This window comes from Cibotium barometz, chromosome 40, assembly GCF_041138505.1.
Source record: "Cibotium barometz isolate CiBa-2024 chromosome 40, ASM4113850v1, whole genome shotgun sequence".
NCBI classification, from domain to species: domain Eukaryota; kingdom Viridiplantae; phylum Streptophyta; class Polypodiopsida; order Cyatheales; family Cibotiaceae; genus Cibotium; species Cibotium barometz.
In genome coordinates, this window is record NC_141085.1 from 18,280,744 (window position 1) to 18,307,075 (window position 26,332).

A 26,332-nucleotide genomic window follows, 5' to 3' on the forward strand; every position below is an offset into this window, starting at 1 on the left:
GGTACGAGACTCGAAACCTGCAAACAAACAAACAAATAATAAGGGGGTGCAGGCCTGACTCACCTCCCAACCATGACAGCTGTGGGCAAGCCCATAGTCTTGGCTGTCCCCACCGAGCCACGAGCTGAGCTAACTAGTTTGACGTACCGACCAATCTCCTCTTCGCGACGTCCCATACCGCCACACGAAGCTACCCTCACGGGCCTCGAGATTGCTGCCGGCCTCGGCTGCGTAAAGCAGGTGCACGTCTGCGCTAGATCCAGGCTCCAAGACCATAGAGCTCTCACAAACTCGTGAGACTCTCTATATCTCAATAACTAACCTTGGCCACCCTTTCATAGGCTCTTGGCCGGTCATCGGGCGTCCACACTTGGGTGTCCACCCGTCCATACTTGGGCGCCCGCCCGTTAGTTTATCCCTAACTCAGCTCATCAATCAGCTTGCCTCGCTCCAAGCTTCCCCAAACCTCGAAGCTAGTCTTGCGTGCGTGTAGCACACGGTAGATACACACTGTGCACATGACACCTGGGGCGGGGTTAGAAAAAAGGGGGGGCTGACCACCGATCTCCTCTTTAGGAGAGTCACAGAGCGGATGCGGGTGCGGGTCTATAGGACGTCCTCTGCGGCATGATGTCAAGGGAAGCTCTGGCCAGGTGTCCCATCTTTCTGCAGATGAAGCATTGTCCAGGGAGGCCTGAATACTCAACCTGTTGTGTAATTGGGTCGACCTCCTCAAGGCTGGGTAGCGGAATGAACTGGGGCAGAGCCTCCGGAAAGGCTACACAAACCTGAATGATTGGTATCCTTGTTGCTGTGGCTACCACAGAAGCGACAGTCTGGGGGGTCTCCAAAACTTGTCCAATTGATTGGCCTATCAATGGAAGGAGGGGGAGATACTCTTTTCAGAGTCATGGGAAGCAGATTGTGAGGGGGAAGCGGGATGCACCTGCTAAGGGGTCGGAACCAGGGTGCCATCGAGCGAAAAAAGGCTTAGTGCTCTGTATCGTGATTATGATGCATCGCACGAATAGTGGCCTCGACCTGGGATAAGCCGTGCCCAAGAATATGTATGTCGGTTATTTTTCCGGGCTGGCCAATGAGGGCAGTAATACCGAATCTGTCTAAGCGCTGGGTGGCTCATGACAATCTTGCATACCAATGAAGAAGCCACAAGTGAGGATACTGTAGAAACCAAGAGCTGGAGGTCTGCTTCAGAAAAATGGCAAAGGGCGGTGGCTTTTGTCGGGGATGATGGAGCGGCTCTGCCATGGTGTCCTCCTGCTAAGGTGAAGACCAGAAGGCGCTGCATTTGCCGAAGAAGAATATTGCCCGTAGGCAGACAGAAACCTGCTGGGAAGAAAGGAGAGGGGGAGGGAGGGGGGTGGCGGATGGGTGATAAGCACGACGGCGGCAAGGGGCGGGAGGAAGGAGAAGAAAGGGGGGCAGAGAGAAATGAAGGAAACGGGAGGCTAGGGTGGCTAGAAGGGAAAGTGGCGGAGGAGAGCTCGAAGAGATGTAACAAGGGGGAAGAGGGGCGGCGGACCATAGTCACAAGGGAACGCCGTTCTAAGCTCTTGGAACGGGGGAACGCGTTCCATAGAGATAGCCGTTCCCGTTCCCGTTCCAAAATGGCACCGCAGACCATGTAAGAAATATAAGTGAACTATGTATCATGTAGAACACATCTATGCATTATCATGGCCACTACTGAGATGGTTTGAGGTTCTTTCTTTACTATGCCTCTTTCCAAAGCATTTACAGATATATAAAGTAAATTTATAAACACATTTATGCAATGATGTGGCGTTCCCGATTCCGTTCCCTTTTATTCAAGCTTTTCGTTCCCGTTCCAAACAGTCATCCGTTCCCCAAAACGTTCCCATTCCCTTGTGACTATGCGGCGGACAGCCCGAAGGAGGAGGGTGGAGGCGGGCACGAAGATGGCACACATGCAGGGGGGAGACGGGGGGCATCGAAAAGGAAGGCGGACAACACAGCAGTGCAGAGGAAGGCCCGCATGGGCGTGCGTGCCGGGGGGGGGGGTGGGATGGCGCACAGGAGGAGGGGCTGGGGGCGGTGCAGAGGAAGGCAGGCTGCACAGGGGAGCAGAGGAGGATGGGCAGGAGCGGAAACAAGGGCATGGAAGGCGGAGAAGGGGAAGGCAATGGCAAAGTTGATGCCTATGGCAAGGACAGAGGGGGGTGTGATGATGCAGGGAGCAGGCATGCAGAAAGGGGGTGGGGGGAATCTCCAGCTCGTTCTGCTTTGAATTTGCCTTTGCAATTGAGATTTGCAAATCCCTTCATTTTAGCTTCCACTAGCTCTTGGGCCACTTCGAGACTGCACAGGCATGCAGCAATGGGGGGAGCTCCAATTCATTCTGCTTTGGATTTTCCTTTGCTTATGTTAGGATGGGTTCGGTTCAATTGAGAGTTGCAAACCATCTTGCCTTCCACTAGCTCTGGGGCCACTTTGAGACTCCTGTTTGCATTTTCTTCCTCCCTTTCCCTCATGTGTTTGGCGCACCCAAGACATTAGCTCTTGGCATAGGAGATGGATTGGCCTCCAAGAGCCTTGGACAATTGTGCCGCACAAAGCCACACTCTCAGCAATGAAAACACTCCACTTGGGCTACCCCCCTTCTCTAGGTTGGGTATTTCTGGGTCGTCGGTACTGCAATAACTCAACTCGAAGGCTAGCAAACTTATTAACCAAATGATCCACTGAACTCTCACTTGGAGGAGCAACAACCTGCGTTTGCGTAGGAGCTGGTTCAAAAAATGATGGAGGATGCAAAGCCAACTGCATCTTTTTCTCTTTCTCCTTGACAATCCGAATTGCATCTTGAAGAGTGGCAGGCCTTCATCCTTGAACCTTACTTTGTAACACGGGGGCCAAAGCATCAATAAAGTGATTTAGTTTCATGAAGGTAGCCACGTCCATGCTACCACTCCCTCATATCCTCATCTGGTAAATACCAGGTAGCCTACAATCAAATAATCCTTGCTGTCCCAATTGCAACGATGAAGACTCTGGCTCAGCTCGTGCTTAAGCGGTCCTGTGAAATGCATTTTTTTTCTCCCTTTTCCCTCATGTGTTTGGCACGACCTTGAGCTAGAATCATAGAGCTTGCTGTCCCAATTTTAACGATGAAGACTTTGGCCCAGCTCGTGTATAAGCATTCCTTGAAATGCATTCTTTTCTTTCCCTTTCCCTCATATGTTTGGTGCACCCTTGGGCTAGAATCATAGAGCTTGCCGTCCAATCGTGCAATGATGAAGACTCTGGCTCAGCTCGCGGATACGCGGTCCTTGAAATGCAGTTTCCATGAAATTACTACGCTTACGACTGACTACTCTAAGTTAAAAATAAACCCATCTGAGGCTTTTGTTCTTCATGCGTACATTATGCTTTTTTCTTTCACTCGTGTATAATCAACTTCAAAGCTCTGTTTTTTATCTGCAATTTTAATTTTTACATTTACTGAAGTTTTAATATTTTCCTGACCTTGCAGATTTGAAGCAACATGAGGCTGTGATGAAACACTTTTGGGATGTCCAGAGTTGGCCTAAACATATACTGGTCCAATATCAATGGTATAGACCGTCATTGGAATTAAATATGACTTGATTGTATTTGGAAATATGACTAGCCTTTTGTTGTCGAGGTTGACTTCGAAGTTCTTTTCTCTACCAAGGACCTATATTGCACAAAATGTTTTGGCGATTCCTCTCCTTTCCTAATCATTAATAGAAAACCATGGTCGGAGGTCAGAAAAGACTACCCCTAGATATGTGAAGTCATCTACCACCTCTGCAGGTTTTTGTATTTTAATATATGCCTGCTCACCCTGAGAGGTATGGAAGATCATTGCATTGTTCTTATTTAGGTTTATTCGCTGCTCACAAACGGTGTATATGTACCAATTGCTTGTGATGCCCTTCCAATGAAGAGAAATTGGTACAATATCCTTTGCATAGAGTGCATTAGCTTATGGTGAACCAACCCCTTGTGACTCTTCAATAAAATCAGCCATCTTATCATTATTCAACTCCAATGGTCGGTTAGTCTCCTTGGACATCTCCTCTAGAGTTGACACAATTAGTAACCTGTTGATAAAGGGTTGTTGCCATAGTAATAGGAAACGAGCCAAATTGTAGAAACTCTGTTTCTTTGGAGGTGCTGTTTCTATTTCTGTTTCTCCTGTTTCCTAATATGACCTGATTCCCAAGTTTTCTTGTTATCTCTTTAAACTATAATATATCCGTGTTTCTCTCAACTTTTTTCATCATTTCTATTACATCTACTATATTAAAGATGTGCCATTCCCTAGTTTCAAGCCGTTTCCGTTGTGGAGACATCATCCATTTCCGTTGCCGCTTCTGTTGCATGCAACTATTGAACTTGTTGCAACCCAAATCACAGCTCAGGTGAGTCAAGCTTGTGGAAGCCCATTGAAGAGCTTTTTGCGTAGAAGAGTACCAAAAGTCTTGTGAAAACATACTTATTAGGACAGAGAATTCCCCATCTTAATAAGTACCCTCTTTGTGATGTTGTCTCAATAAGTACCCTCACTGTGATCCAAAGTAAAGGAAGTATGTATGAAACCAGCTTGTCTTTGTCTTTGTTGGCTTTTTGGCTCTTTGCACAATGGACTCCATAATATGGCTCACCATGATGCCTTTAGTGTTGAAGTACTGGGTTTGCATCAACAAATCATGAGTGAGAGGAGGCAGGTTGTTCTCTTGAATTGTGATTACGGGGAGGCAAGGATACTCCAAATGCATGAATTGCATTGGTGTATTTGTTCTAAGCATTGTAAATGGGTGAGGAAAGGTGAATGTAGGGACCAATGAGGCCATGGATGATGTAGTGCGAGCATTGTCACATAGAAATGCATTTCTGGGCTGAAAACCCTGAAACGGCCGAAACACGTTTCAAAAACGGGATTTTTTTTCGTTTCTAAAAAAACAAATTGTCTTTTTAAAAAGAATTGTCTGTGTTTTAAAAAAAATGTTGGGCTCTCTCTCTCTCTCTCATCTGTAGTCACCTCTTCTTCTTCTTCTTCTTCTTATCCTCCTCCTCCTCCTCCTCCTCCTCCCAATATTCCCAATTCCCTAAATTCTCAATTTTCCAATTTCTCATAAATCCCCAATTTCTCACAATTGCCCAATTTCTCAGGAGTCACAATTCCACAACTCCCCAATTGCCCAATTGTGACCACAATTGCCTAAGCTTTTACCAAATTTTAAGCGCCTAGCTAGCACTAGGTAGGCCTACAAATAATTCTACAAACTACAAGTTCTAAACCAATTTATTGTATTTATGTAAGAAAAACTACGAAACCTCCGCGTTTCTTAGCCGAAGGACCAAACGTTTTGTCCCGAAACCTCAAAAACCACGAAACGTCAAAAACCCCGAAACATTTTTGGTGACTATGAGTGCGAGTGATGTCATGGGGTCACATGGGCTAGATGCATGCTATGTGGTTTGTGCACATGGTGTGTGTGTGTGTGTGTGTGTGTGATGCTTTGTGCTGATATTTTCTCTTCGTTTCTCACGTGCTTTTAAGTCAATGCCTTCCAATGATGTTTGTGTATCTTTTTTCCTAAAAAATATACTAAATTATTAAAAGAAGTTCCCATTGATTGTAGCCGGTTACACACAGCCTGGGCACCCTTTCTTGCTTGCCCATCCTATGGGTGTGAGTGCTGGCATGTACTAGTGGGGTGTGGGCGTCGAGGCCAAGGCTCCCCTTTACACACAGTAATCATGTGCAGGCCCCACATCAGCCTGTTCAGCAGCCTTATTATTGACAAGGAACCCAAAAACTACCCCCTGCTGTCCACAGTCTTCGCCCAACAGGCTGGGCTCCTGATGATTACGGATGCACAGCACTATGATTAGTTGCTGCTAATGTTGGCTGGAGTTGGCCACCCATTTTCTCACTTTTGGGCACAACATGGCTGCCTAGTTAGCAGTCAGAAGGGAGACCGAATTTCAGTGTGTGAAGGGAAAGTGCCTGTCCCATCAATTGCTAGATGCTCATTTTCTGTGTAAAAGGGGGCTGATGGGCACCCATCATGTGTGCAACTAGCATTACATTGGGTTGGAAGATTCACATAATGCAGCATGAGTTGTCGTTTCAGTGGGTTTTTGTTGACTCAAAGCATCTTCAGTCATAATGCCTTTTAGAGATATGTTGGTTATATTTTGTTCTCTATTTTCAGGGAAGAGAAATCAACTGTTGATGTAGAAACAGGTCTCTACATCCTCTTTGGTTCAGGTAAGGCACATGTTCGTGCTTCAATGAACCTCAAAACTTAGAAGGGAGATTTGTCTTTAGAGTCAAAGGAAACTGGGATGAAATTAATTTCTGTGATAGATGACTTGTTATTGCAGGATTCACGTTGACACTTGTTACTGCTCTTCATATACTCCAATCATCTAAGGAGAAGTTGGCAAGGTTTGTTTCTTTCACTCTTATGGGTCATTTTCGTATCCTGATTTGAATTAATTTCTATGTAAGTGCATGGAGAGAAAAAGAAAGAAAGATTGTATTAACATCTACAAAGGATCCAAGGGTCTAGTAGACCAGAGAATGTTGATCCATCAATAAATTGTATGTCAAATGTTACATATGATCCATTAGTAAATTGTGTTTTAAAACAACATCCGGTTCGTGCGGCACAAATGTCATATCCTCGACATCTACGATTTCTTGAGGAGTAACTAGTTGGTCTGCTCATAGTTGTATCCAAACGACGTTTGGATGTAATCCAAACGTTTGAAATGTTCACTTACCGTTTGGAAATGTTAGTGAACGTGCACTTTTGATTTTATATGTTAAAGAAACAGACGCAGGTCAATGAACGTGCTTTAGTGTTCATTGATGAATCTTCGAACTTCATATTTCAAAAATTTGTAAGTAAACTATAAATTTTGTATATATATATATATATATATATATCGAGGAGGGTGTTAACTATGTTTGGAAGCTTTTCAGCACGTTTTCCAAACGTACTAAAAGTATCGTTCACTACGTTTGGAACCACCTTGGGTCTGCTCCACCCAGTACTTCCTTAAGTCTATTGACATGAAATACGGGATGATCTTTTACATGAGAAGGCAAGTCTAATTCATATGCAACTGAACCAATCCGGCGTTTAATCCAAAATGGTCCGCAGTATCTAGGGAATAATTTCGGAGATGGGCCTACCCGTAAAGTCTCAAAATCTTTCGTTCCTTTAGAGAACTCTCTCGGTGAAGGATGTCTATTAGAATAAAATCTGTCTATTTCTTGAGCGCTTCTAATAGATTCCTTTGCAACCTATAATATTTCTTGTATGTCTTGCAAAAAAGTACGCGTTGCATCATGCTGAAGTCCTGAAAATCCCATGGTAACAGGTGATCTAGGTTGAAATCCGTACATAAGCATAAAAGGACTAAAACTTGTACTCGTATGCTTAGTACTATTGTATGCAAATTCTAACATAGGAAGATAATCCTCCTATGAACCATGTCTTTTGGAGACATGCACGAAGTATGTCCTCCAAAGTCCGATTTATCCTTTTAGTCTAGCCATCGGATTGAGAATGATCTGAGGAACTCAGATTCAAAGTTGTTTTCAACTTCTCAAAAATAAGCCTCCAAAAGTCACTGGTAAACGAGTCCCTATCACTGACTATGTCTTGCGGTATACCGTTTAGTCTAAACAATTGCTCGATAAATTGTCGTGCTAATTGCGTAGCTATAACAGTCTTCCGTGCAGGTAAAAATCTAGCCATCTTTTTTAAGCGGTCTACCACAACCATGGCCTTGATGTGTTCTTGGCAATCTTGTAATAAAATCCATGGATATACTTTTTCACTTATTACCGGGGATTTGCAAAGGATGCAATAACCCCGCGTGCCTAAAGCGTTTAGCTTTATATGCTTGACAAATTTGACACTTGAGAACATAATCTTCTTCATACTCTTTCATCTTTGGCCAATAGAAATGTGTCTCACTAAAGCTAATGTCTTGTGTACCCCAGGGTGTCTAGCAGAAGGGGTGTCATGACACTCCTTAAGAATCTTGGATCTAATGTTCGGGATCTGCGGTACACAAATTTTGTCATTACGGAACAGTAAACCATTCTGAATCATCCGCTAGCCTCCCGCAGCCTGCATCGTAGACTACTCAGTCACTGAATCTTGGTCAATTAATGAGCTTCCGTCTTGGATCCTCTACCAATATGGACCAAAATAACTATCAGTCTTGCAAAGCCCTCTCAATGACTAAAATAAGTTAGTGGAAATCTCGGTGAACGATAGTATTCATCTCTTATCCGACTAAGCACATCTGCTACACTATTCATGGACCCCTTGCGATAGCGTATTTCAAAATCAAAATCTTGCATTAACTCTGCCCATCTAGCTCTTCGTCCTCTCAAATCATCTGCATCACATGCATACTTGATTGACTAATGATCAATCAATACCACAAACTTGGAGCCATATAAATAATGCCTCCAAACCTTGAGAGCGTAAATGAGAGCATAAAGCTTCTTCTCAAGAGTTGGCCAACGAGATTGAGTGTTGTCCAGCATTTGACTCTCGAAAGCAACAAGTGTACCATCTTGGTATAGAGAAACCTCGATTGCATAGTCACTCACATCGGTCTCAAGAACATAAGGCCGACTAGGATCAGGCAGTACTAAGGTAGGTGCTTCCTTGACTTTATCTTTCAAAAGTCTGAAGGCTGTATCCAAATTGTTATTCTAAGTGATAGGTTGATTCGACTTATGTCCACTACCTTTCAACAAGTCGGTCATCAGAAGTGTGAGTTGAGAGTACTCGTGCATAGATTTTCGAAGAAAAACAACAAAACTGAGAAAAGAACGAAGTTGTCTCACTGTCTGCGGTATTGGCTAAGCCAAAACCTTTTGCACTTGGTGATAGTCAATGGTCAACCCGTCTCTTGTGATCTCGTGTCCTAAGTAAATGATTTCTGTTATGAAAAACTCACATTCACTAAATTTAGCATACAATCGATTCTGTCTTAAAATAATCAAGACAAGCCTGAGGTGTCGAACATGATCGTCAAGAGTACAACTGTATACTAAAATATTATCCACAAACACCACCACGAACTTCCCTAAATGTTCACGAAAAAGATTGTTTATCATTTGTTGGAGCATTGGTTAACCCAAAAGGTAATACGAGAAACTCATAATGGCCATACCTAGTCCGAAAGGCGGTTCTTTCGACGTGCCTTTCATGAATACGTATCTGGTGGTACTTAATACGTAAATCGATTTTCATGAAATACTTCGCTCCTACTGAACGGTCAATCAGGTCATCTGATCTAGGGAGAGGATAGCGGTTCTTGATTGTCACTTCGTTCAGTCTCTTGTAATGTACATTCGCCAGGTGTTATCCTTCTTTCTTTGAAGAAACACATGCGCATCGCAAGGTGATTTACTTATATGGATCTTACCTATCCTCAAATAGTCTGCGAGTTGTTTAGTGAACTCATCTTCCTCAGCTTGGCTCATCTTGTAAGGCAGAATGCTAATAGGCTGAGCACCAGGGACTAGATCAATACAATAATCCATTGCCCTTTCGGGTGGTAAACCCGATGGTAGCTCCTTAGGAAATACATCTTGAAATGAGTCAAGTAACTTCTTTAATTTAGCGTCCCATACCACCAGTACACACCCATCGGATGTAAGCACGGAGTAGTCTCATGGCCTCGAGTCCAGGACCTGAGAGCTCTCCCTCAAACTGACTCATAAAGTCACCTATATAGGCCTCCTATAAACCATGAGTCAAATATAGCACATGTCTCATAAAAGCCCCCACTTAAGATGCCTAACCCCTAGGCTATGGTTAACCTAACTTGAAGGTCTTAACCTTGGTTAGCCTTGGGAAGTAACATTATGAGACTTGAATAGTACAATGATACCATGGGTACACAGTGACATGGAAAAACTAAAAAAGAACATGAAAACTGAAAAGTGAAAACTGAAACATAACTCTATAAGCCTCGTGATGCCAGATGTGGCTATGGTGAGGTATGTCATGTCATCAGAGAATCTTATGGATCTGCCTCTGTGTGGTGGAGATCCTCGGTGCTCTGGGTTGGGGGTGCCTAGCACGTAGGATGGAGTAGGCCTGCCCAAAGATTTTATTAACATCTTCCAAAAGACCGAACTCGGCCTATGAGACAAATCAGTGTACCTGTGTGGGGTATCCTCTGTCATCCCAACAAAATGAAAAGTACTGAACTAAAAAGCTGAATTTGGGTGTGCAATAAGTACAATGAGTGGGGGAGGGGATGGAGCTCGTCTACTAGGAGAATGCAAAGCTATATGCATGGAGTATACAATCATGATATGCAACCTAGCTAGCTCCATCATGTACCATGTTGGGGGTATAAAATGGTATACATCAATGAAGGGGGTGTCCACAGCTCCTTGAAGAACATGCATGGGTCTGCTCTGAAGCGAGCCTGTCGCTCCACACCCTCTCTGTGAAACTGAGCTCTGATCTCTGTCATCTCTCTCTGGTATAGGCGTGGTGTCCGAAAGCCAGGTGTCCTCTGTCTCCTGCGGGCTGAGAGAGAGAGAGAGAGAGAGAGAGAGAGAGAGAGAGAGAGAGAGAGAGAGAGAGAGAGAGAGAGAGAGAGAGAGAGAAAGAAAGAAAGATTTTATTAACGTCTTCCAAAAGACCGAACTCGGCCTATGAGACAAATCGGAGTACCTGTATGGGGTTATCCTCTGTCATCCCAACAAAATGAAAAAGTACTGAATAAAAAAGCTGAATCTGGGTGTGCAGGTGTCCTCTGTCTCCTGCGGGCTGAGAGAGAGAGAGAGAGAGAGAGAGAGAGAGAGAGAGAGAGAGAGAGATTAATGTCTACCAAAAACCGAAGGGTCTATGAGACCAAAAGTTTCACAGCGTGTTCATGAAGTGAAAGAATCATGGAAAAAACATAATGAAAACCCCAATTAGAGCCGAAAGCCAAAAACAGCGTAGGAAGTGCCAAGGGAACAACTCGCCTATGATACAAAGAATGTGTGTGTGTGAGAGAGAGAGAGAGAGAGAGAGAGAGAGAGAGAGAGAGAGGGAGAGAGAGAAAGAAAGAAAGATATATTAAGTGTCTACTAAAGACCCAATGGGCTTGTCATGACCCTGTGAATTCGTGCAGCATAAGTGTGAGCATGGTGGTCGGTGAGCAAGATATATGTTTAAGGTTCATATTTGGGGACAAAAGGGAACTAATGTTTATAACCCCATGTGTGGAGGGGACAAAAGGTTCAAAGGTTTATAACCTTTATAAAAACCCTTTTCTGGAGCATTGTGGCCCCTAGGCTAAGCAGGCTCTCTCTCTCTCTCTCTCTCTCTCTCTCTCTCTCTCTCTCTTTTTGGGGAAGAGGGGCTGGCGGGCTGCGCTACAGAAAACACAGGCGCAGACTGAATCTCTCTCTCTCTCTCTCTCTCTCTCTCTCTCTCTCGCGTGGCTTTTGGAAGGAGGCTGGCTGGCTGCTGCGCTATAGGATATACAGGCGCCAGCTGAATCTCTCTCTCTCCTTTGCTTTTGGCAAGAGGCTGGCTGTTGGGCTGCGCTGCTGTACATACAGGCAGAGCAGGTGGGACTGCAGGAAACGTCAAACTAAGTCTCTCTTTTCACTGGCTTGTGACTGTTTCGGGGTCGTTTCTCTGGCCCTTTGTGAGAGGAAGGGTTTGGCAGTTTGAGGGTGGAAATAGGGCAAGTTTTTGGACTGATTTGAAAGAGTTTGTGGACTGTTTTCATGGTTGAGTTGTGGCTATATGCATGGGCCAGTTAGATGCATATTCAAGGCCTCATGGATGCACTGTCTTGGCAGATTAGAGGAGATAGCAGGGTGGTGTTTTTGGGACACAAAGCTGTGTGTAACCTCGTTGCTAAGAGGTCCAGAGGATTGGCAGATTGGACATGCAAACATAAGCCATGAATGGCCATGTTGTACTCATTTAAATTTTTCCATTGAATTTGAATAAAGAAATACCGAAACGGGCGCCAAGCTTTGGGGCCAACAGGTGTCCTTCTTCTTTTCGTGTTGAAGCATTCTAGCTCCCATTTATTTGTTTTATCTGCTGGACTACAATTGGTTTGGGTGACTGCTAGTCTACCGCACTTTGGTTTCTACCAGAGGCCGGTTTCAAGGTTCCGTTGTCGGGACCATCACCAACTTTCTTAAGGGGGTGAGCTCGTGGTTGTCTCCAGGAAAGTTGTTGCTGAAAATTTTAGCAAGATGTCAGACTATGAGGATGACTATGATTATGATGATGAGGAAGAGCAGGAGACTAGTCCTGAGAGGATTGAATCTGAGGATATGAACTTGCAGGAGAACAGGTTGTAGAAGATGAACGTTATGAGGATGTAACGCAACCAGAAGATATGCCAAGTAAAGAGGAAGATGATACCCAGTTGAAAGCCCGTTTGGCAGGGGCAGTGGATGTGCTTATGTAGCTCACACAAACTGAGAAGTTTGCTGAATTTATGAGGGTCCCTTCTGAGCCTAAGAAGAAGAAGAAGAAGGTGCGTTCTAGGAACCCACCTCAGGGCAATAGTGGTGCCTTCCCACAGGATCCTGCTGAATTTATGAGGGTCCCTTGCTGAATTTATGAGGGTCCCTTTTGAGCCTAAGAAGAAGAAGAAGAAGGTGCGTTCTAGGAACCCACCTCAGGGCAATAGTGGTGCCTTCCCACAGGATCCGGCTTTTGGACAGTTTTCTAACATGCAGAACACTTATTGTGCAAACCCACAGAGTTCCTTTTTCAGACAGCCACCTATTCCTCCATAGCAATCTATGCATCCAGGCTATTTTGGTGGTGGTTCCGTGTTCCAATCTATGATTGGGGGTTACCCTCAGGAAGGCATGGGAATGCAAGGGAATTTTGGAGCTAATTTTCAGCATGGTATGCAAGGCAACATGTATGGAGGTATGCAACCTGGAATTCAAGGCAATATGTATGGGGGCATGCAGCCCGGAATGCAAGGAAACATGTATGGGGGTATGTAGCCCGGTATGCATAGTGGTATGTTTGGAAACATGGGAGGATCAGCAAGATTGCATGGTATGCAAGATGTGGGAACTGGCAATGTTGAGCCTACTATGGGCATGAATGCAAGGATTTTGTAAATTTACGTATGTAATATCTTTCAATTGTCCCAAAGGACTCTGACACTAAGGGGGAGCCCAAGTCTAAGAAAGCAAAGCCTTCTGCAGGGTTAGTTCCTGATCTTGTTGGGGAATGAGGAGACTGAGTTGTGTAGGGCATGGGGCAAAGTTAGAGATCAGAATGCTTTGATTTTCTTTGACACAGGTGCTAGAGCCAACTTTATCTCACCAGATTTGGCTGGTAGATTGGGGATCCGTGCAAAGGAGATGGGGCCTTTGTATGAGGCTAATATGGCTTGTCCTGAGTATGCAGAACCCGTTACCCCTAATATTGGGAAGTTGAGGCTTCATGTGTAGGGAGGGTTATGTGGACAATGAGGAATTCTATATCATGCTACTTGATGGGTGTGATGTTTTGTTGGGTATGCCATGGTGTCATAGAGTACATGCAGTGGTGGATACGTACAATAGGAAGATTACTTTGACTCATAGAGATAAAGAGCATATTTTGGATGTAAAGCTTAAAGGGGAATCTGTTTCTATTGTATCGGCTTTGGCCATTTCATCAGTAATGCAAAAGCATCTTTCCGCATACTTGGTTTTGTAAAGGATGCAAAAGATGATGAATCTCAATCTAATTTGTCAATGTTAGATAAAGATAGGATTGGTTTCCTACGTGAGTATCAAGATTGCTTTTCCGAGTCATTACCAGGAGAACTTCCTTCGGAAAGGCTAGAAGATCATGCTATTGATCTTATTCCGGGGAGCATAGTTGTTTCTCGTACTGGTACGAATGGGTTCGTACGGTACGGTACCGTACGATATCGTACGGTACGAGGGGTTTCCCCCCTCCCCTCCCTTGAAAAAAAAACTCCAAATGCTTTAAAAAAATTTAGAAACCCTGCTTAATGAAGATCCCAAATGCTCGCAATACTTCGCAACTTTCATGTCCACTCAGTATTCCATATGGGGTTGTTGAGAGACCTAAAAAATCGGGCGAGGTAGACTGGTAGTGTACACTTGATTGGTAGAATGAGAGAATCTTGCTACATCACTTGGAGATCCCTGGTATAGGTAGAGGCTAGACAGTTAGATTCTCAAGTTATGTACGAGGGAGAAGATTTGGACATGGCCATTTTGATCTAGAGGAGTCCCTAAACCTATCACCCTAGAGCACTACTCGTATTTGTGCAAGGACGGTCCCTTAGTCATAAACGCTACAATGGGAGACCTTTGGTATTGCATTACCCATCCAGGTTCTTTTTTGGAGACAATCGGATCTCGTATTGATACTACCGGATCTCCGAAAGGCTTTTGTTGTTCAGTGTGATGCATGTGGGAAAAGCATTGGGGCAGTTCTCATGCAGGAAGGACATGTGATAGCCTATGAGAGTCGTATATTGCAGAATGCCGAGAAGTATTTACAAGTCTATGAGAAAGAGATGTTGGCTGTAATTCATGCTCTTTCTACATGAAAACACTATTTACTTGGGGTTGATTTCACTGTGGAGACAGATCATCAGACCTTGCGTTATTTTCTCACGCAAACTAAACTTTCTGAGAAGCATATGAGATGGGGTCAATTTTTTGTCTGTTCCACTTTCAGATTGTACATGTGGAAGGCAAAGAGAATGTTGTGGCAGATGCTTTGTCACGCAAGCCACAGGTCTCAGCAGTTTCACTTGCTTATCATCATGAGCTTGATGAGATGAAAGAGCAGTATGCCCAAGATGAGGATTTTGGTAGGGTCTATGATCAGATGTCTGAGGGTCAGCCACATGATCATTATACTCTCAGGGATGGCTTCTTGTTGATGCATGGTAGACTATGTGTTACCAGGCAGTTACGACTCAAGGTTATGATTGAAAGTCATGCTCCACCGTATGTAGGTCATAGGAGCATTGAGGCCACGATAAAGGCATTTGAGGCTTTCTTTTATTGGCCGACCTTGAGAAGAGATGTTGATGCTTTTGTTAGGCAATGCATCGTATGTCAGAAGGTGAAGTTTGACCGTCAGAAGACACTAGGGTTACTTCAACCTTACCTATTCCAGATAGACCATGGGAGAGCATTGCCATGGATTTTATATTTGATCTTCCGAGGACACACACGGGGAATGATGGCATTTGGACTATTATATGCAAGTTCAGTAAGCAGGCTCATTTCATTCCCGTGCGTAAGAAGATCAAAGTTGATCACATGGTGAAGTTGTTCATGGCGAACATCTTCAAGTAACATGGCATGCCTTCGTCTATCATTAGTGACGGTGATCCACGGATGACAAGTTTATTTTGGAGAGGGTTGTTTGACAACATGGGTACAACTCTCAAGTCTTCATCATCGTTTCATCCATAGACAGATGGGCAGTCGGAAGAGGCTAATTCCACATTGTTAGATCTTCTCAAGTGCTATGTGTCAGAGCACAAGCAACAATGGGAAAAGTATCTTCCTTTGGTGGAGCTCGCTTATAACAACACCATCCGTACCTTGACGGACAAGGCGTCTTTTGAGATTGTGGAAGGAGGGAAGAAGGTACCACCCATTTTGCATTCAAAGGATAAGATCTTTCAGGCTGACTAGTATGTGGAGAACTCGGATGAAGCTTATAGGAGAGTAAGTTGGCACTCCAAAAAACTCAACAAAAGCAAAAGAAGGCAGCAGACCGTCACAGGCGTGTATTAGAGTTTGCATTGTGTGACTGGGTTCTTTTGCGATTTGAGAAAGCTAGGCTCAAAAAGATGAAGGGTAAAGAGCGCTTATTCCCTAAGTTGAGCATGCGATGTTATGGACCTTTTCAGGTATTGGAAAAGATTGGTGAGGTGGCCTATCGTTTGAAGGTACCAGATCACTGGAGGATTCACAATGCATTTCATGTGAGTCTACTTAGACCTTTCTGAGGAGATGTGCCTGAGGATGTATCAGATGAGGCTCAGCCGGAAGTTGAGGAACTTGATGAGGTTCTTATTCCCGAGCAGATACTTGCACATAAGGAAAGAAAGGTACGAGGTAAAGTTTCCTGTCTATCTTGTGAAGTTCAAGAATTGTTCACCGATGGATGCGAAGTGGATGGAGGAGGGTGACTTAGCAGATTCACCTCAGGTATTGCAGCTTTATTTTGATATCTTTGAGTTGGAACGGACTCTTGCTACGGCTCATTTAGGTTCAGCACAGCATAGGTCTGGAGCATTGCCTGATGCTCAAGAGGGGGGTAGCACCTCCGCTCCCTTGATACAAACAGGCTCAGATGTCATCTAGAGGTCGCTTGGTGCAGCTTTTGTCTCACCCGAAGGTACTGACAATACATCTGCCTATGGGACTTCTATGATATATGTGTACTAGTCACATTGGATGTTGTGGTTGTGTATGGTTCACAATGGTATACAACTTGGACTATTACTACACCATTGGTTTGCAGTGAATGTTGCTACATATACACGGCACAGAGAGATTGGGACGTTGATCTTGCCATATTGTACTTTTCACTTCTCATGGCTGATATCTTATTGTATTGGGCAGCCTTCGTTATCAGTGTGATTCTGCTTTGGATGTCTTTTTGTATCACCAGAATGCAATCGAGGACGCTTGCCATTTTTCAAGAGGGGGGTATGTCATGACCCTGTGAATTTGTGTAGCATAAGTGTGAGCATGGTGGTCGGTGAGCAAGATATATGTTTAAGGTTCATACTTGGGGACAAAAGGGAACTAATGTTTATAACCCCGTGTGTGGACAACCCCATGTGTGGAGGGGACAAAAGGTTCAAAGGTGTATAACCTTTATAAAAACCCTTTTTTGGAGCATCGTGGCCCCTAGGCTAATTTGGGGGACCTACACTTCTTTTAGAGAGAGAGTTGGACTAGCACTCTCTCTCTCTCTCTCTCTCTCTCTCTCTCTCTCTCTCTCTCTTTTTGGGAAAGAGGGGCTGGTGGGCTGCGCTACAGAATACACAGGTGCAGACTGAATCTCTTTCTCTCTCGTGGCTTTTGGAAGGAGGCTCTCTGGCTGCTGCGTCACAGTATATACAGGCGCTAGCTGAATCTCTCTTTCTCCTTTGCTTTTGGCAAGAGGCTGGCTGTCGGGCTGCGCTGCTGTACATACAGGCAGAGCTGGACACAGAGGCGTGGACTGTAGGAGGGAGTGCAGGGCTGGACAGCAGGTTCACCCACGAGTTTTCCCTCTCTCTCTCTCTCTCTCTCTCTCTCTCTCTCTCTCTCTCTCTCTCTCACGTTGAATCAGGTGCTGGACTGCAGGCAGCTGCAAGACAGGAGGGTAGGATAGAATAGAGCTTTTCTCACGCCTCCTCTCTCTTGTGAAAAGCGACACAAGGACTCTAAGTTTCTCTCTCTCTTTGTGAGCAGGTGGGACTGCAGGAAGTGTCAAACTAAGTCTCTCTTTGGCTCGTGACTGTTTTGGAGTCATTTCTTTGGCCCTTTGTGAGAGGAAGGGGTTGGCAGCCACTACCCCGGGGCAGCGCAGCTGGGTAGGCCAGAGTTCAGTCCAGCGGCTGTTCCACCGCCACTCCGGGCCGGTGGAGATGGCGATCCTAGCTTCGCCCGCCACAGAGTTCTCTCCAGCCTCCCCGGGGGGGCCCCCGCGAGTGATGGGGCTCCTAGTGGATTACGTTTTTTTCAGGTGCCTCCAGCTGGATGCTGGCCCGTTTGAGACACTGGTCGCGCCCTTGCGAGTTTGCGTGGTGTGCCATCCCTCTCGTTCTCCTTCAGTGGTGAGCAGCATGGTGGCCTTCTCCTTTCCTCTCAGTGTTGCCCCAGACACAGCATGGGATTGCAACTCTGTAGAGGAAGTTTTGCGTGATCAGATACTGGAGTTTTCTCACCACTTCAGTGACTTGGGGCTCACGGACCTATTGCAGACCCGATTACACTCAGCCCGCATGAGCTTGTTTGGTATAGGAGATTGGCGGGCGGATCCGGTCCACACCTCAGTTGAGGCGGTGCTACTGATTCTCCTCCATGCCGCCCCGAGGGTGCAGCCTACCTTTAGATACATATATGCAGAGGATTGGTCTCACGCCTATGCCCTGGACAGGGCGAAGGCGGAGTGGGGCTGGACACAGAGACAGGTCACCCTCTTTTTGGAGAGACTCCGCACCCGGACAGACAGTGACTATTCTCCCTCCAAGCCGGCGCCCAAGACTCACAGAGTGGAGGGCAGATCATCCGGGCCGGCTGAGAGGGGTGAGCCAGTGGCGGCTGCTTCACTTGCCATAGCTCATCCATGAGGATCCTCTCATGGAACATCCAGGGTCTCGGTGGACATCGCTGCTACATTGGTCGGGGCAGACTTCGCTAGGAGATCCAGAGGGCTCTCGTTGGAGGACCCATAGATATCCTTTTCATCCAGGAGCACCACCTTTCTGTCGGGCGTACCCGCACCTGCGGGAAGATCTTGCCAGGCAGGAGTCACACTTTTTGGTCACCGGCATATGGCTCCGAGGGGAACCAGGGTGGAGTATGCATCTCAGTCAGCGAGCAGCTTCTATCCGAGGTTGTGGACTCTGGCACTCGACCCTGCAGTGGATCATCCTTCGGGTTGGGGAAGACCGCATTGGCTTCCTCAACTTCTACGCCCCTAATGGGGCGACCGGGAGAGCCGAGTTCTGGAGCACCATTAGGCAGTCCCTCCCCTTGGCAGACCACTGGTGCCTAGGGGGGGATTGCAACATGCTGGAGGATGCAGAGGACAGGATGGAGGGCAGCCAGGAGACCATTCATGGGCCGGAGCTCGCTGCCTGGGAGGAACTAGTGCTGCAGGTGAGAGGCCAAGATCCGTGGACTCTCCCGGAGTTTGGCAGGTTGCAGGGGAGTTTATCTTTCTCGCGCTCGGATAGACGGGCCACAGGAGTTAACCTTTCCCGCATCGACAGGTTTTACATTGATGAGTGGGCTTGTGATAGAGGTGGCACTGTGGGCATACTTGCAGGCTCCTCGTTTTCAGACCACTTTCCAGTGCTTCTCCAGATCGAGGACCCTACGAGAGGAGAGCGAGGCTAGAGCGTCCGGATTCCAGATTGTCTCATAGAGGAGCCGGAGATTGCGACCAGAGTTGAGCAGGTCTGGCAGGAGCTGCAGTTCAGGAGAGGATCGGCAACCAGCGATCTTGCCAGGGGCTTGCAGGAGATCAGTCGGGTGCTCAGACAGGCTGCCCTGGACCGTCTGGAGGCCTTCAGAGAGCAGGAGAGGAGCCTGCGGAGGAGTCTAGCGTCCCTTCAGAGACTCCAGGAGAGGGATCCTACGAGCCCTTGGATCTCAGAGCAGATGGAGTCAGCTCGCACAGAGATCAGATCCATCGAGGAGAGGAGGGTGGAGTTCCGATTCCATGCTCGGGCTTCTTTTTGGACTCAGGCTGGAGACAGAGTGACTCGAGATTTCTTTGAGGCGACAGGGCCTCGCTTCAGACGAGAGGGTCTCAGGCGTCTTCGGCAGGCTGATGGCCAGGTTGTGGTGGATCCTCCCAGGGTTCGGGCGATAGCCACAGATTTTTACAGGGATCTGCTCTCTGCTGAGCCAGCAGATGACAGGGTGAGAGAGGCTCGGGAGGCAGTCTGGAGCTTCACGAGACCGGTTGTGCTGGCCCATTTGCAGCACTCCCTTCTCTCCCCCTTCTCGGATACGGAACTGGAGGAGGCTCTTCAGGCACTTCCTCGGGGCAAATGCCCAGGAGAGGACGGTCTCTCAGTGGCTTTCTTCCAGAGGTACTGGGGTCTCTTACATAGGGGTTTCAGATTGGCATTCCAGGAGATTATGGAGTCGGGAGTCATGCCGGACAGCATGGCAAAGGGGTTGATTCACTTGATCCCCAAAGAGGGAGGAGACAAACTGGAGATTAGACAGTGGAGACCGATCACCTTGCTAGGCACGGCCTACAAGGTCCTAGCTAAGGCGATCAGCAGGCGGCTTCAGCCTCACCTTCCGGACATCATCCACTCCACGCAGACAGGCTTCATCAAGGATAGGAGCATCCTGGATAACATCTTCTCTTTCTGGGAGGCTACGGCTTTGGCTAGATTTCGGCAGGAGGATCTGGCAGTGCTCCTTCTCGACTTCGAGAAGGCATATGATCGGGTGGACTGGGCCTTCTTGGAAGGCACTATGGAGAGGATGGGCTTCCCCCCTCAGTGGATCCGTGGGGTCTCTGCACTCTACACATCGGCTCATAGCCAGGTGCTGATACAGGGCGTGCGCGGAGAGAGGTTCCAGCTCTCGCGCTCGGTGCGGCAGGGGTGCCCCTTGGCGCCCTTTCTTTTTCTTTTTGTGGCGGCGGCCATGAGCACTTTTTTGACGGCACAGGATACAGGTTTGCGGGGCCTCCGGCTCCCCATCCGCACCTCGGAGGAGCTCCTAGACTCGGAGTTTGCGGATGACACTGCTGTCTATCTTCAGGGAGGAGAGGAGAACCTCCGCCGCTTCGCCTCAGCCATGGACAGGTTTTGCAGAGCTTCGGGCGCTTTGATCAACTGGCGCAAGTCGTGTGGGTTGTGGGTCAGTTCTATGCCCCCCCCCGACTTGGAGGCCAGTTGATGGTTTTCAGTGGCTGCCCCCCGGCACTACAGTGCGTTATTTGGGATGCTATGTGGGCATTGACATATCTCCGGAGCAGCAGATAGCCCCCCTTCTTCTGAGCATTCGGAAGAAGCTTCTGTATTGGAGTACCGCTCGTTTATCTCTGGCTGGCCGAGTAGTTGTGGCCAACCAGGTTCTGCTTGCTACCATGTGGTACATCACTTCTTGCTGGGCCTTCTCTCGGGCGTGCATTGGCCAGGTGCAGAGGCTCATCAGGAACTTTCTTTGGTCCGGTGGTGACGGGCGGCCCGCCAGGGCCAAGGTGGCATGGGCTGTGATCACTCAGCCCAGGGAGAGAGGCGGCGTGGGCATTGTTGATCCTATTTGCCAAAGCCGAGCTTTGCTTGGCAAGTTGGTGGTTCGTGGCCTCCTACCAGGCGCTGAGCCGTGGAAGGAGTTTCTTGTTTCCAGAATGCTCAGCCCCACTCCTTCTCTTAGCGGCCCCTGGACCCCCAGCATCAGGTGGATCTTTACAGAGCAGCGATCCAGAGGAGTGGGCCTTGGCTTCGAGGAGCGTTTTGCAGCTAGCCTTCTGAGGGCCTGGGCGCATCTGAGGCCGTCACTCTTCCAGACTCCCCCGGGCACCGATGAGGAGCGCCTGAGGAGGCAGCCATTGATCTGGAACCCCTTGATTCGACTTCCCAGTGGCCATATGGTTGGATCGCGGTCTCACGTGTCGTGGGGCCCGTTGAGCTCCGGCCCAGCCCAGTCCCTAGACGACTGGATATGTTTTCAGCAGCTGCCTCTAGAGGCTCAGGAGAGGAGACTCAGTGGGATAAGGGGCAGAGAGTTGATGAGACAGGACATTGAGGCGGCCATCCCCCGGGAGTGGCGGACCCCAGTACAGGACCCTCCACCTCCACAGTGGATTGGCGTCTTTACTCGGCATGAGATCCTTCTAGCGGTCTGCGGCACAGCGGAGAGAGTCGCCCCACTCACTTTCGAGGTGGGAGAGGGTGGCCAGCTTCAGAGGACACGACTAGATTTGGATGAGCTCCAGGGTTGTATTTTTCAGAGGGTGCGGGTGGTCGGCTTTCATCAGAGACAGTGGCATGTAGACCCCTCACCGGCCTCGATAGGGGAGGACTGTTCTTGGAGATTATGGGCTTGGGACAGCAGGCCTCTTATTCGCCTTCAGTGGGATCCAGGTGAGTGGTTTTGGCGAGATCCCTACTCGGCCCCTACCAGCCCAGGCATCCCCTTTTTTCAGTACACAGCGAGGCTGGGGCGGCAGATTCAGAGGCACAGGATAGCGAGCACCCCGGCGGCGGCCGAGCATTGGCGGCGACAGGGGCTCTCCCTTGCCTTTCTTAGGGACTTCTGGCAGCGCCTTTGGGCCAGCTTCCGGCCCCAGAAGGTGACGCTTTTTCTCTGGCTCACAGTGCATAGAGGACTGGCTGTGGGGGCTTGGCTAGCTTTTGGCAGACACCCAACGTCCTGCCCTCGGTGCGGCCATGCACAGGAGTCGCAGCGGCACTGCTTATGGGATTGCCCACAGGCACAGCAGGTCTGGCAGCGCGCTCTCAGGATGGTTTTTGCAGGCTCGCCAGGTGAGATGCTGGTGACGTGGGGTGCGGTGGCTTGGGCCACGGACAGCGGCCTGGCCCTTGGATATGAGGACGTCCCTGGCAGTGCGACCATCCAAGTCTCTGACAGGGCGATGGCGGTGGTTCCGACGCCAGACTTCTCTTCGGCAATCCCTCAGGAGGGGGTCGGGCACAGATGGGAGATGATCAGCAGCATGACGGCTTGGCACATATGGAGAGCCCAATGCAGGGAGGCCATTGACCGCCAGGCGACTCCACCGGCGGAGGTCATACAGGCCCTCTGGGTGGACATCACACACACCTTGAGAGGACACTGGGGGAAACTTCAGGGCGACTCGGATCGCATGAGAGGTCGCCGCAAGGCTTTCCTCCGCACTTGGTAGCTTGGCCCTTTCCTCATCGCGAGGGGCGAGGATGTCACTTGGCACTATAGGCCTCCAGTTTGGCTTTTCTCACCTCCCACATGTACTACTAGGTAGCCCCCCCCCAGAGAGCGGCCAGCCACGGGGGTGGAGCTCAGGTGTTCACTGTGTGTTTTTTATCCCTCCTTGTGAGGTGAGCTTTGTAGCCTTATGGCGTTTTCTCATTAACTAATAGAAGGATCGTTTTTCCGGGGGGGGGGGGGGGGGTGGGGAAGGAAGGGGTTGGCAGTTTGGAGGGTGGAAACAGGGCAAGTTTTTGGACTGATTTGGAAGAGTTTGTGGACTGTTTTCATGGCTGAGTTTGTGGCTATGTGCATGGGCCAGTTAGATGCATATTCAAGGCCTCATGGATGCAGTGTCTTGGTAGATTAGAGGAGATAGCAGTGTGGTGTTTTTGGGACACAAAGCTGTGTGTAACCTCTATGCTAAGAGGTCCAGAGGATTGGCAGATTGGACATGCAGACGTACAAGCCATGAATGGCCATGTTATACTCATTTAAACTTTTCCATTGAATTTGAATAAAGAAATACCGAAAGGGACGCCAAGCTTTGGGGCCAACAACTGTCGTTCTTCTTTTCGTGTTGGAGCATTCTAGCTCCCATTTATTTGTTTTATCTGCTGGACTACAATTGGTTTGGGTGACTGCTAGTCTACTGCACTTTGGTTTCCACCAGAGGCCGGTTTTAGGGCCTATGAGATCAAGTGATACAATAATGTCCATGGCATATCTCATCATGGAATGGAAAATAAAACAGAAACAAAACATAAACATAGCTATCTCACTGGGGTGATACAAAACTGTCCATGTTAACTCATCATGGAATACGAGAGAGAGAGAGAGAGAGAGAGAGAGAGAGAGAGAGAGAGAGAGATTAATGTCTTCGCGCCAAAAGCAGTTCAGGCTTATGAAAATTGTACAATGGAATGTAAAGGGTATTTCTTCGCGCCAAAAGCAGTTCAGGCTTTGGCGTACAACTTTTTGTCATGGTTGGGATGTTTTCTGTGCAGTTAAACATAAGCAGCATAAGTTGGCTGGCAAAGCCTATATATATAAGGGGTTTCATGTTTTCTACAGCGGACATTCTGCTTCGCAGTCAGGTGTTATGTTTGCTGTTCGTTCGCAGTTTCAGCCTTCTCTTGTGATTCAAGATGTTCATGGAAGATTTCTAGTGATACAAATTGTTTGGGATGATACGCCTTTATGGTTGTTAGGGGTGTATGCTCCAAATAATGCTCGTGTACGCCGTTTGCTGTGGAATGACTTGTGTGCTCTTTCAATCTCTCATCCTGGCTTTGTGATGGGAGACTTTAATATGTGTGTCTCCAAGGAGCAAGCCACGTCGCCTCATTCTGTAATGGATAGCCCGGAGAGAATGGCGTGGGAAGCTTTTGCAGCAAGGTCGCTAAAACAAGACATGTGGTTACACTTATGCCTCACAACAGTTTCGAGGCACTTACATCAAGATCTCTTTTTGCCAGAGGTTCTTACTATGATGGTTGATTAGCAATAGGTTTTCTCGGATCATTGGCCGCTTGTGTTTGAAATGGTCTATCATCTTGTGGATGCATATAAAGGCTTGTTGTTGGGACGCTTGCCTTTGCGCTTAAATCACACTTTTTTGGAGCATGAAGTTTTTGATGTTTATATGCGTCAGTTGATACGACATTTCTCCACAAGAGTGTCCATGGCTGATTATCATGCTTGGCCAGTATTCCTTACCAACACTCGAAAATTAGCGCGGCATTATGGTCTTGCTAATGCCTCTATACAAAAACAGCATGTGGCTCTTCTTGAGTCGCTTTTAAAGGGCTTGCAAGCATTCATGTTTACTGACTCTATGGATGATGAAGTTGTGGATGCCATAGAATGGCTGAAAAAGGAGCTATCTAGGGTGCAGGAAGCACAATATGTTCGCTTTAAACTACTTGCACGTCTTGATGCTTTGCGGGATGCTAACTGTCAATCTCATCGCTTCTATGATAAGTTGCATAAAAAACATATGCGTGAGAATATTGTTAGGTTGATGGATGCCCAAGGCAACCTTGTTACTCAACCTTCTGAGGTTTTTCAGCATTGCATCAGGTTTTATGAAGATTTGCTTGTCCCTCGAGAGAATGTCTCGACGGCTGTCTTGGCTGCAAGGGAGTCATTGTTTGCTGAAGTACGATATTAAGTTGACCCTGATGTGGCGGTTTAGCTTGATGCTCCTGTTACTCAAGGGGAAGTGGAAGTTGTTCTCTCCAAACTTCCCATGGGAAAGAGCCCTGGTTGGGATGGTTTGACAAATGAGTTTTTCCGAAAATATGCTGATCAGCTTGCAGAGCCTTTGACGCTTACTTGTCAAAGGGTTGGGATGAGGGATATATGCCTGCCGATTGGAAGTTGGGCATACTTCGTTTGTTGCCCAAAGTCCCTTCGCCTACTTCTTTGGCTCAATGGCGCCCGATCTCACTTATGGGTATTATGTATAAAATCTTTACAAAGATTTTTGCCAATCGCTTGCAGAAGGTGCTTCCTACTCTTATTCATCCATATCAATATGGATTTGTGCATGGCAGGAATATTTTGCATAATATTCTTAATGTTCAAATTGGAGTGGATTATGCCAAGGCAAAGAAGCAAGAGATTGTGATGGTGCAGCTGGATCTTGAAAAAGCTTTTGATCATGTCAGCTGGTCTTTCCTTTCTCAGTTAATGACAGCCATGGGCTTTGGTCCCAAAATGGCTAATTTGGTGCATTTACTTGGCTCTGGCTCTATCAGGCAGATTATGCTCAATGGAGGACTTTCGGATGGTATTTCTCTCATCCGTTCTCTCCGGCAAGGCTGTCCTCTTAGCCCTCTTTTCTTTGCCATTGCCACTCATCCTATGTTATCTCGCCTAGATGCTATGGCATCGCATGGTGAAGTGGTTGGTTTGCATCTCCCTCATGGCAAGCAATTGGTTGCTCAAGCCCTTGCGGATGACACTTTTATGTTTCTCAGGGCCGAAAAAGTCAATATAGATCGAGCAATGGAAGCTTGGAATAATTTTGCATTGGCTTCTGGGTTGAAAATAAATTCAACAAAATCAGCCCTCATTGTATGCACGGAATTTGATCTTGAGGCATTAGGGTGGCAAGGCCGTGTGGTGCATACGACATTGTTCGTCATCTTGGATATCCGGTGGGTGTGGATGTGGACCCCCAAGTGCTTCTTGCTTGGATTTCTGCTCGGATCTCGGATAAATTTGTGTATTGGAAAGCTCAAGGGTGGCCTATGCACGTGAGGGTTAAGGTAGCTCAGGTTATTATGCTTAGCATGATTTCCTATTTTTTGCCCCCAAGCGCTTCTTGCTTGGATTTCTGCTCGGATCTCGGATAAATTTGTGTATTGGAAAGCTCAAGGGTGGCCTATGCACGTGAGGTTTAAGGTAGCTCAGGTTATTATGCTTAGCATTATTTCCTATTTTTTGCCTTTGCTACCTTGGACGCACAAATCTCTTCTCCGTTTGGTTGCTCCCATTCGGTTTATGCTGTGGAAGAGGCAAGGAAATATTATGGGTTAAACATGGATAGCTTGGAATCACATTACGACGCCCAAAAGAATGGGTGGGGCTGCTTTATTGGATGTCTGCTCGCATATGGTGGCGCGTAGG

The 26,332-nt window shown here is 47.3% G+C and overlaps 1 protein-coding gene across 1 annotated transcript in view; it reads left to right on the forward strand.

Annotated features, from left to right (window-relative positions):
- Positions 1-26,332, forward strand: part of NPU (ATP-dependent helicase/deoxyribonuclease subunit B) — a 74,265-nt gene that overhangs the window by 44,392 nt on the left and 3,541 nt on the right. The window contains exons 6-8 of the mRNA XM_086779345.1: positions 3,515-3,596; positions 6,231-6,286; positions 6,403-6,466. Of these exons, the coding sequence (XP_086635471.1) occupies positions 3,515-3,596; positions 6,231-6,286; positions 6,403-6,466 (202 nt within the window). The remainder of the gene's footprint in view (positions 1-3,514; positions 3,597-6,230; positions 6,287-6,402; positions 6,467-26,332) is intronic.